General features: G+C 42.5%; 1 protein-coding gene across 2 annotated transcripts in view; it reads right to left on the reverse strand.

The window, feature by feature from the left end:
* Positions 1 to 641: 641 nt before the first annotated feature.
* Positions 642 to 12,224, reverse strand: part of meis1b (Meis homeobox 1 b) — a 58,690-nt gene continuing 47,107 nt past the window's right edge. The window contains exons 10-13 of one of the 2 annotated variants that reach the window (XM_057342637.1): positions 7,106 to 7,164; positions 6,117 to 6,206; positions 5,540 to 5,633; positions 1,846 to 1,961 (exon numbers count right to left, since the gene is read on the reverse strand). In XM_057342637.1, the coding sequence (XP_057198620.1) occupies positions 5,575 to 5,633; positions 6,117 to 6,206; positions 7,106 to 7,164 (208 nt within the window). In that variant the 3' untranslated portion in view covers positions 1,846 to 1,961; positions 5,540 to 5,574. Of the gene's footprint in view, positions 1,962 to 5,539; positions 5,634 to 6,116; positions 6,207 to 7,105; positions 7,165 to 12,224 lie in introns of both variants that reach the window. The other variant, XM_057342636.1, reaches the window with a different exon arrangement.

Below are 12,224 nucleotides of genomic sequence, written 5' to 3' on the forward strand. Positions count from 1 at the left end.
TTGACTTCTTAGCTTCTATTTGTGCAGACACGCTAAAACCTGCTTGCTTCTTCCTTGTATTTACAATATAGTCTATATGTTATGATGATGTGATGACTTTTAAACAAAATTGTACTTACCACGTGGCTTCAGTTTGTTTGTAGGATGAGAAAGTTTGGTCACTTACATTATGGTGTTCTTGTAACTCATATTATGTGTTATTATAATTAATTACAACCATAATGCATAATTACAAGGATCTCCTAAAATAATCCTGTTAAAGTCTTGTTCTTCATTTGTATAACACTGTTTGTATAAATACTTAATTACACTATAAAATGGTCACTGTAATGTTGCAAAAACTGCAAATTCAAAATAACACAAATCTGTATATGCTATCTACGTGCTCTTATATTCCATAGTCATATAAGTAGACTCAGACACAGTCTGTGCTCTCAGATTTTCTGTACTAATTGTGGGGGGGGATTTGTAAACTATCATATCCTTTTCAGAATTATTCTTTATTATGACACTCTTATTTGGTACCTAAGCATAATGCAATTCCCCAAAATATTCAATGCATCTGCAGAGCTTTCTGTCTAGTCATTATTACGTATTTTACATTGAGCAGATATCAAACCATGCATAACCAGAATGCACAAATATATAAAATATACTGTAGCTCCATTTCCCCTCTTTTTACACAAAATTTATTCATTTACAATGTATACATAAACTCTTCAAAATTCAAACAAGTGATAGCAACATGTTAAACCAATATCCCAAAAAACATTTTTTGCTTAAGCAAAGCATATGTTTATGAATCCCGAAATCCCAATTATAACTTAAACTATGAAAGTTTGATGGGCTGACCTTACGCACACACACAAACACACACTCTCAATCACTCGCGCACACATGCTTGTTTTTTTACATTCAACTTCTCTCATCCAGTAACGGTAAATGAAAACAGTTTTCATTGGTTCCTATGTTGATGTTTTAAGCAGGGGGTGGTTCCATAAGGGTGTAAAAACAATTTAGGAATGCAAAATGGAGACCTCCTGAAAGACGGGGGATGTGGCTCAGACAGGTGGATATCACTCTTTGTCTTCCTAAGGCCCTGATGGCTCACAGGAAATCCGTGCTCCCACAGGACACAAAGAATGGCCTGGCAAAACGTGTATTCAATGACTTATTGATTTATTCACATATATTTTTTCGGGTTTAAACGCAATGTGATTTATGGAGGAGGCCAAAAGTCTGTGGAGATGGCACACACATAGTGTGGAAAGAAAAAGTTCACATCCTTTTTTAAAAAATCTATTAGAAACAACATAATATGCAGAACAATACGATAGCATTTACAATACTTTTTTCCCAGTTCTTATGAAAGTCCAATGCGTCACAATTTTACAACAGTATACAGTATCTCCATATCCCTCCCCTCTAGAGGCTGATATAGTAATAAATTCAATCTTTCTCTCACGTTTTGTTTCTAAGCAAAGGGCACATCCTTTCAAAGTGTCCCATAGTATACAGAAAGCGGCTTCTTTCTTGGTCCGAGTCTATAGCCAAGATGCAAGCTCCTCAGTCTCTGTAACAAGTCAGTTTGTAATGGGTGCTACGCAAGCACCAGGAAAACCAATCGCAGCTTCTCTTCTATCCATCACAATCATTTAAAGAATCCGTTTTAGTGAGTTACTGGGCATGGATGTCCATGAATTGTCCTCCCATTGTAGGGTCTCCTGGATTGAACATAGGGGGGCTAGAGGCTGACATGGGCATGGCAGGGTGATGCGGTCCTCCGTGCATCAACATCGCCGGGTGGTGGGGGTGTCCAGGGATGTAGGAACGCATGGGAGGGCCGTGCCGCAATTGAGCAGGGTGGTGGGGCATCTGAGAGGCGCTGTAGCCTGGTTGCCCCATAGCCATACCCACCGGGCCACCGTGTGACAGGTAATCCCCTGGCATGCCTTGCAGTCCTAGGGAGGAAAGAACGAGAGTTTGATTATTGAATCTGGATTTGGAATAGTCAAACATTACACTATCAATATGATCTTATGTCCCAAGTCCCAAGAAAATCTGATTCTGCAATCACAGCACCGGAAAGTGTGACCGAGTCATGTGGTTGTAAGAGAAGCTTTTGAGAAAGGACTGTCCTTTGTAATGAATGGGAAGAGAGTAGAGGAGGAATACATCTAGTGGGAGAGGGTGCCTCTCTAGGGACAAACTCACTGGCACTTTGCTATTGCATGCACCAGGGACCTGTACTTAGTGCTGTATCCATCAGGCCTAGAATCAGCCATAGTCTTACTAGCCCAGTCAACCGGAAGGCTGCCCTTCACTAAGGTCAATCCAAAAAAGACATGTTAGGCCTCAATGATATTTTGAATATTCATGTTATAATATAAATATCATTATTTAATGAACTTGTTCTTTGGCCAATAATTTTCCTAAAGTGCATGTCTTTAAACTTGTGTTATCCCTGCTTGTGTTGCGACTTGCAAGTATTAGGATTGAGACAGATCTTATTAGCACATCTGATTTAAAGTGTAGTGATAAAAGTGACATAAGTAAATTTTTGATAACAAATCAAAAATGTTTTAAAAAACTTGTTCACAGATAACAATGTTGTAAGTACCATTTTTTAAAATTGTGGTAAAACTTTTTGGAGCAAATACATGAATACTGAGCATTTAATTGAAAATTACCAAAAGGATGAGAAATATTTCAAAAAAAGTTTAAAAGTTCTAGTTTTTGGTTAAGCATGAAAAAATGCGCACTATCAATTTTCCTACATCAAAATAATACCAATATGACATCCAGCACTAAATGACACGTAGGTAGAAATTAACTTGTATGTGTCCCTAGCACGAGCCAAGTCTTTTTGCCAGAGGAGACCACAACAATGACAAATGAGGTAAAATAAGCCATGCCTTTATTCTATGTTCTCCCCTCACTTATCTCACTTTAAACACAATGAGCAAAGGTCTGTGGCTCGCTCTCAGAGTCCCTCTGAGAAACGCCGCCATTGTGCTCAAATTAAAGACGAAAGGTGAAAATTTACAAAGGCCGTCACTTGAGAGGCCTCACCTGGGTGCGTGCACGCGCCAAGAGCAGAAAGGCCACTAACCCTGTGACAGCAGCAACACAAAGCAACAAATCAACCTCTAGTTAAAAAAAGCTCTTTTGTGATTGCTCTGGTTATGGGTCTTTAGGTTGCAGCTTTTGAATGGCATATAGAGTGGTCTGTGCTTTGCACTAGCATATGAAGCCGTAATCTGTATGCCTCTGCAATTATTCCTTGCTGAAGGCCTGACCCGAGCTTTGAGAGGTCATCAGCTGTATTTGATTTCGATCCTTGAACATGTCGTTTGGTGAATATGACGGGGAAGGAAAACATCTAGTCTATCAGAAAAGCAATGTTCGGCTGCGAAAAGGGCACACGTTGCAAATGCGTTTTTTCACTTAATAAGTCAATCAATACATTGAGTTCCTTGCCTGTCTATTTTCAGAGCTGCAATGGGACCGAATCAACAGGGGATGTTTGACACAGTCAGTACGGGAGCCAAATCCCTGAAGACCCTTTCCCTCCTTAAAAGTAAAAGTTCAGAGTAGAAAAATGGGTACCTTGACCCTGCAAAAGGTTAACAAACTTCTGCTTAATGGTTGGAAGGAATGAAAATTCAGACAAAGGAGTCTCCAGCAGGGCTTCCAGCTCACCAAAGCATACCAGCGGCGTTCAAGTATGGCTGGGGAGGGTCACATTTTTGTCCATATGCCCATAATTAATGCTTTCTGCATTCGCTATTGTCTTGAAATTAAAATGAAAAAAATTGGCCACCCTTGGCTAATTTTGTTGAAGAAACACAAAGAACGGTACGGGGAAACTGGCCATAAAACAGTCCTTGCCTCATTTATCAAAGGCTCGCCCTCTTCTGCTTCAGTAGCTAGGCTTTATCCACGCTGACAGGTGTATTGTTTCTGAGAGCTATAAGCTCTATAATCGTCATGGGCAGAAAGCATAACGCTTTTCTAAGTAGGTTTAATTGGCTTTGGTTTTAAGTAATGTTGCAGTGTGACTGCTTGGAACACCTTCATTTCAGGTCCTGGGACTTCACAGCAAATAACTGCTTAATCTTGCCTTGAGGAAAATTCCTCAACTAATGAAAATTGCTTATAAAATATAATGAAGCCTTGCTCTCTTAATCAAATAAGATAACGTTTTTTTGAAATAACCTATTAATTTAATTGGTCGTGAAGTATAAAACACATCACTTACATTTCATTGACCTAGAAACTAAAGTAACAATATTTAAATTAGACAAGCTAGGAAATTTTTGCGATGAAGCCATAAAGACCAGGCATTCTTCACCATGGCGACATATTTCTGTCACACTCTGCCTGCTTTCCTCTCCTCATTTCCCCTTCTCACTCGCTCTCGTTTTTCCCTGAACCCTTCTCATCTAAGATTCTACGCGCGGCCCAATTACAGAATTCGGCAAGCAAATTGAGGCTGTTTAAAGCAGGTTTCTCTCCTGTCTTCTGGGAACTACGGCAGCTGCTGTAAGCAGCCATTTGGACACTGGGAAACACTCTCAGCGTTTAGATATGCACACAAAGACGATGCGCAGGGACGTGACGTTTCAAAGCTCTCGTTAAATACAGTGAAGTCAAGACAGCGTCTTTGACAACAGAGGCATTCTGCGCACGGCTGCATTAATGATCTCTATTTTTGTATACGGAATAAGTCAAATCCATTTGTCACGCCGCTTGTGATGGCATATTTAATTTGGATATAGTCAATTAGGCCGGACTAAGCTGTGTACCCTGCTGTGCGCACCTCCATTTTGCACTCCTTCATCTCCCCTGCCTTTGCTATTAGTAATCCTATTAGGAAAGACAGACAAGAAAACAGTAGACCAAGTCAGGGTCGATAGAAGCAGCTCCACCTAAAACATTCCATGCAAGACTGACATAATTTCCAAATGTGTGGCTGTGTGTTTGGCTGCGGGGTGAGAGAGCGCTTCTTTGTACGTCGCCTCGCAGGTTGGTGTATAAATGTAACTCATGCATCAACTGTGGGGAGACAGATTTATGACACTTTGGGGACATGCACTTTTCTCTCCTTGCACTGCTGCAGACTGCTTACATTTTGCCAATCAGTCTGTTGCTATGGTAACGCACCCCTCCCCTTCTCCAACCAAAACCCCAATCTCAATCCCCCTACCCTCCCCATAGAACTATCCCTTCCTCCTCTCTCTCGCCCACACTGATTTTTCCTCACTATATGACTCAATGTACTGTTTAATCATGTGGCCAAGTTCACAAGTCGGAAAGGAGAGCACAGATCACAACAACACAAGCACACAAACTCCTAAACAAAGCTCGTCACCCACAAAGAAGATCTTACATGAGAGGAAATATTAGTAGTGGTGAGCAAGAAAAAGCAGCATGTTGTTTGGAAGGAAAAGATCTATTTCTCTCCCATCTCACAAAAGGAAATCAAATGAATTGTCACAAATCATGAATGTTTGGAAGACCCTGCTTTTGTACTTACTTCCCCCATTGCTTTGCGATTGGTTAACTAGTAGGTTACATGTAGTGCCACTGTCCCTCCATGCCCATATTCATGCCCATCCCACTCATAGGCCCTAGAAGGAGAGAAAACAATCGAAGAAGAAGATGCCGAAAGATGAGAAAACAAATAGACCACGAGACAGGAGGTCAAGAAACAACAGCACAATCACCCGTTTATTAAAAGAGAGGCGAGGAAAACCATATGGTACAAATGAGACAATTCAAGTAAACAAACAGGTAAATAATGCATTCAGAGGCTAAGGGTTGGAAAGAAGCCTGGCTTTGGAAAAATCCTGCGGCTTAACTGGTGAGGTGGGAGGAGGATGAGCGGTAAGCGACAGTGACCGGTTACACAGGGTGGAAGAGGCGTAGATACAGAGAGAACAACAAATTCTGGGAAATAAAAGATCTAAAAGGTTTTAAAAAGGGAACAAAGAGGGTGTCATGCATTTGACTACACCTGTGCTAGCCGGGGGTCTCAGAGTAAGGAGCAGCTAGTGAGGGGGGTTTGTGGGAAGGTGGGAAATGTCAGAGGAGAAGACACGCCAAGGTCTTACCAGGTGGTCTGATTCCCATGTGCTGCTGGCCGTCCATCACAAAGCCTCCCATGGGTTGACCATCTGGGTTGTAGGGAGCTCCTTGACTTACTGCGGGAGGGCACGGTAAGGGAATGTGGGGGAAACGAACAGTGGTCAATTAGTGCTTATAATTAAGTTTCAGTCACAAGAGAAACATCATCTGTTAACGCACACACAGACTGATGGGTTTTGCCCAGTTTTTTTTTCAGTTTCGTGAGAGAAAACACACTTGAAAGAACATGCCCAGCAAAGATTAAGTACTGAACAAACTATAGATATAAGACACGCTTTCAGACAACTTGAAATTTAATTTCTGTACCGGTGGAACTCTCATAAAGAATGGAAGCTAAAGAAAACCAAAGCGATAATTACTTTCCCACATGAGCAAATTGAGATGTACTTACCGTGAGTTTACGCCATTTTTTTAAGTGTCTGTGCGTTGGGTTATTTGGTCAAAAACAACAGCTCAACCCCAATGAATGCCTTTGAACTTTACTGAGGCCCTAATGCAACCCTGCCCCCTGAACCCTATTACAGGTAATAAACTTTACAGCAGTCCAGAACAAGCCGTGCACCCAGGCCACTGTTAACTAAGTACTGAGAAGAAGCTGGGAGGCAAAACACGGTCACTAGATATTAAAATAAATTTTTTTGCTCAGCCAAATGGGTTTCCATTTTTCAGTTGTTTTAGATGAGCTGGATAAGGAGCAGTCAGATCTTTAGATGTAGCTACAGTTTCAGCAGTTAAATCCGTTGTATGTGTTTGCTTGCTTCCCTCCATCATTGGCTTATACAGCACCCAAGTCAGCATGATTAGTGTTTTGGGTTAATTGGATGGATTTTAGTGGTCAATTATTGTTGACATCCAGGCTTGGCCAAGTATTTACCGGCAGGTGGGCCTCCGGGTGCATGGCTTGCAGGGGGATTTCGCCTGCGGGACTTGAATACAGAAACTATGGGGGACTTGCCTGCTCGGTTGGACTGGTCGATCATCGGCTGCACTATTCTCCTTCTTGCGTTAATGAACCTGTAAGAGATGAAATGCAATGCAAGGTCACATTTATGAACACAGGGAAAAGTGGGCTTGATTTTTTTCTTCCGTAAACACCTTCACGTCCAAGCCTGTTGTTGCCCGGACCAGCCCAGATAACTAATCAGAGGGGTTATTGAGGAATTTTTTTCTCTAATCCTGTAGTACTCTAGTGGGAGTGTCAGAGAGAAGTTGTTCCATAACACAGAAATGTTCACAAAGCTTATGACTTGTACAAACTTGCGCTGGCTCAATATATATCACCAACTAAGCATAAGCATACAAATGCACTTTCAAGAAGCTGGTGTTTTTTCTATTTCTATGCATGTTCAAAAGATATTTCCTCTTTTTGTCTACTTTAAACAGCTGAAACATTCAAAATCCTCATGCCAGATGTAACACAGTTGATCTGCACCGCAGGAATTAATTTGTTTAGGAAATGTTTGCAAACAGAAAAGTGTTGCATTGTCAGAGAACATGAGTACAATCCATGTTTTCTTTTTACTTGTGTTTCCCTAGAGGGAGAATAATACGACTGTGGATTCATGAAGTGAAGCCATGATTTTCTTTTCTTCTCCAAAAAGAACCTTCAGCTGTTGAATTCACCGCATTTTAACATGTTATGCATAATGCTTGCGACAAAAACATATCTGGCCCCTGTAGCTTTTGACCCCCAACCTCCGCACACCATACATCGGACTGCTCTGGCCTTGTTATGCCTAAATCCCCTCTAGTGACCCTATGACCCCGGTCACCTCCAGGAGACCAAACTCAGGGGTTCCAACTTGATTTATGTCCTCCTGCTGTTACCACAGTTGGACACTTCCATTTCATCCTTTGAGGGGGGAATTAGTAGACTTATAGGGAAACAATAGCCCCGCTACTCTTTTCAGGTTGAGAAAGCAAGAGAGGAGAGCCTTGGGGTGAAGGGAGAGAGTGAGAAAAAGAGACAGACGTAGAAATAAAGAGAAAAAACAGAACTAACAGACAAAGAGATGTTCACGTGGGCATCTGCAAAGCTTATGGCCTCTTAATTGTAAAGCGGATAGCTGTGACTTTAAATCCAGATAAACGCACATCTGTATCGACACGTTCTGTGTTAATGCAGTTTATAAGTTGCTTTGCAAGTGTAAACAACCCAAAGGTTTAACTAATGAACTATATTATTTGGTGTAGGATGTATGGTGAATATTTTATCAATACTTGATGACTTTTTATCAAATTGCTCTAGCCTTCGCTTGTCGTTACAAACCGTGCCCACACTAAAATCATGTTCTTTGTTGCTTTAAATCCGTTTCATCAGAGAACGCAAACTTTCCCATATAGTTATCACCAATATCCCTCTACAACATCACCTTAAAGCTTGAAAAAAAAATAAGCAAGGGAGGAATGTACTGACATGGCAGTGTACCATCAAATGAGGGAATGTCTGGAGTTTTATCACCAGCAGCAGGCTGGAGTGCAGGGGGAGTCTCGGACCAGGCATTCCTTTTACTGCCTTCATCTCAGGCTGGGGTCAAAGGGGGGGCACTGTTGTCTATCTGCTGACCTCTGCCGTTAGGATTTTCCTCCCTCGCTCCCTCTCCGTCTTTTTTTGAATTGTGGAAATGGCTGTTCTTTCTTTTCTTTTTTTGAAGATATCCTAAGCTTCCTCTCTCGCTCCTCACTATATCTAAGGCCAGATGCGCAGAATGCTGGAACAAAGGACAAGTGCTACACAATACCAGGCAGGGGGATGGAGGGGGGGGCTAGTAGGAGTGCGAGGAAAAAGAGAAAGAATGGTCATGCTCTGTTCTGTGAGCCAGGCGGACGCCCTGGCGCTGACGGTTAAGAAGGCAATCAAAAGGAGCAGAGAGCCATACGGGCCTGCTAAAGCTGCCGCCTCCATTAGGAGTAAAAGTTCACCTTTGCACGACCTCTCCGCGCTATAGGACTGCGTTTATGGCCTGTTCAGTTTCTACTTCCCATAGGCACACAATGAAGCCAGCTATTCAGCCCGGCTTGGGACAATGGGGGGCTATTTTAAAGCAAAACGCCACTACTGGCACCTCTGAAATAGGGTTAAAAGAGCAGGGTTAAAAATACACAGCTTTACTTAAAAGGATAAGAAAAAGATTGAATTGAGACCGTCTATGAGCCAAATGAACCTTGATAGAGGCCAGAGTTTGGTGCTTCTCAGTCTCTTGTGTCTGTGTTTCATAATGCGTTAGAGTACTATTGCTCATTCCCATCTTCGCAGCCTATCTGATCACTATCTGGTCTGCCAGGCCCTCTGCTAATATCCCAGTCTCATTACAAACGCACAGGTGTAGCACGAACGGCACGTGAAATGGCCAATTAAAAGCAAGAAATTGTCTTTTTCATCAGCTGCCTTTGTCGCGTGACCAATTAGAGAATAATTTAATAAGCCTTGCTGGAAAGATCCGGATTGAAGATACAAAAGGTTACGTTTCAGTATGTCTATCTAAATGCATATGAAGCACGCCATTTTTCTCCGAAATGCCCTCTTCGCACGCTTGTTACCTCTCTCTCAGATGTGTGAGGAGGTGCACGCTTGCATGACTACAGTGGACCAAATTCACTCGTGAAATCGCATTTCAACACACTCAGCTACATTTACATGTATATTAAAAACCCACAAACAGTAATACTGACGGAATAGAATGATCTGGATAAATCGGATCTGCATCTGTGGCTCTGCAGGAATCTCACCTCAACAAATGCTTTAAAACAATAGATATCCAAGATGTTATGAGCTCACTGTAATTAGCAGGTGAAATAAAGTCAAAGGTTTTTATTCAGGAAATTTAATAGCGTAATGGTAGTTGATAGCTAGTAATATATATTGTTAATAAACTTCTTAAAATACTTTGAGATTGTAGTTCGCTAAGCCAAAACATACAACAAAGTATACTCTACAACACTGGCTAATTAAGTTTGCAAACTGATATAATTCAACTAGCTCACTATAAAACTCCTTTGGTGACCAACTTTATTATCAACGACTGCCAAGAGATTCATTTACTTAAGTAATTCGTAATTCACATCTTGGCATGCCTTGAGGGAGATTTCAAAAATACGATAATTTTGTCTCGGCCTCAAAGTCATAAAAGTCCACCTTGGCTCCTCCCCTCTCGGAGTCAATCTGGGGTCAGTTGCTATGGCCTGGCTGTGTTTAAATAAACTAGTCCAGCTGTTTGCTGCAAAAATTCCATTTACACTCCGGCCTCCCCCCGATCTGTCCGCTCTCACACACATACACACATTTACACACTCCTTTTAATCAGTCCATAGCACCCAGTCTTGGAGGAGCGCTATTAACCTGTTTCATTATTGGAGGTGGGCGAGGGAGAATGGGACGTGCATAAAGGCCCAACTTACTGACACCCGCTCACATCTCTCACCTCCAGACAATTCCATTCAGCCCCATCACACCCACTCCTCGCACTGCATATTGCTGCCTTTCTCACCTCTCCTCACGTTCCTAATAACACGGGCCTCCCCCTCAGCCCCATGGACCAGCCTACATAGTTGGTGTCCCATAAGAATAACGGATGCAAAGTTTGATAAATGAATACAGATTCACAACTGTAAATCGGTTATCATCAAGCATTGCAGAAAGCATCCAGAAATTCAGGACCGCTCCCAAAATGTTGCTTTTTCTATGTGGCCAAGTTTTCCTTGGTTCTAATTCCCACAGACATTATAGGGATTACCTGGCCCATTCTAGCACAGCAGAACAGCCTGTCCAAAGAAAACAGAGGAGATGTAAAGGGGGCTTTTGGGTAAGTCTCAAGCAGGGGCTGGTCTAATCCCTGCTGCATCAGCCCCCCTCCAACAGAGGCTGGCCATTACTTCAGCAAACTTACCCCCGGTGCACCCCCACATGCTCCGCTCGCCAAACAAAGTCGAAACCTTTCCATTAACAGAGCTGTGAAGTCCCCTCTAAAGCCGCTATTAAAGAGTGGGGCCGCCGCCTGGGGGCTGAGGAACACACTTTATAAACACGCAGCCGGCTGGTGAGAAAGAGCGAGAGGCGCAGCGGCGATCGCTCAAGAGAAGAACTCAGCCAGGAACATGTAAGACGACTACAGGCTCAAACACCTCCAGCCCGAGGCAAAAGGAGACCATCACTGTGATCTCCGTTGCGACGTTCAAACCGACAAAGCTGAGCGCAACTGCGCTATTCCGATCTGCTGGATGTACTTCAGAGGTAGGGAGAAAGGGTAGGTTCCCCACTCCTCTGGAGCTGGGGACTATGAGGTCATTCTTGGCATGAATGCGGCCTGCCTGCTCTCTTCTGATTCCCCACCCAGTCCAGAGAGAGCAAGAGAAAGCAAGCCATAATACATCAGTGAGGGAGGGCACCATCAAATGCCAGCTTCACAAACACAACATTGGAACGTTCTCCATTTCATGCTAACGTCCATCTCTGAGGGCGTTTTTATTGTAGCCTGATGCTGCAGGCTAGCGTTTGGGCCAGAGGGCACTGCCTCTGTCTGGGCATACGCACAAACAAACAACCACACATTGTATGGACGTGTGTGTGTGTGGCAGCCATAGGAAATGACATCACGATGGCAGGTTTAACGGTTCTCCGCCTAGCTGTCACTGTGGTGGTCTCTGCCGGTCGGTGGAGAGCTCATACTGGCACCGCCAGTTCTATTGACACACAAATACAAGACTTATCTATGATTACATAGGATCTTATTGACATTTATAACAACAAGACAGCCAGACATTTATCTGGGATAAAAACTTAAAAACTGATGTTCATTTCGAATAAGCAGTAAAGACTACAAATGTGTATAGTATTTTTTATAGCAACATACTGTACAGCAATATATTAAAAAAGCCAATTACAATAATTACAGAAAGCTGCAGTCCGTAAAATGTCCCTCTCTGTCACCATCTCTGTTTGAAACATAAAACTGCAGTTTACTAACTAACTTATTTTTACATGGGTTCAAGTCAAATTTACTTTTCCCACAAAATCGTACCCCACAGCTCAACTTATTATTATAACTCATGATTATAAGCTTACTATTGTGAATCAC

The sequence above is a fragment of the Triplophysa rosa genome, linkage group LG9, assembly GCF_024868665.1.
Source record: "Triplophysa rosa linkage group LG9, Trosa_1v2, whole genome shotgun sequence".
Lineage (NCBI taxonomy): Eukaryota > Metazoa > Chordata > Actinopteri > Cypriniformes > Nemacheilidae > Triplophysa > Triplophysa rosa.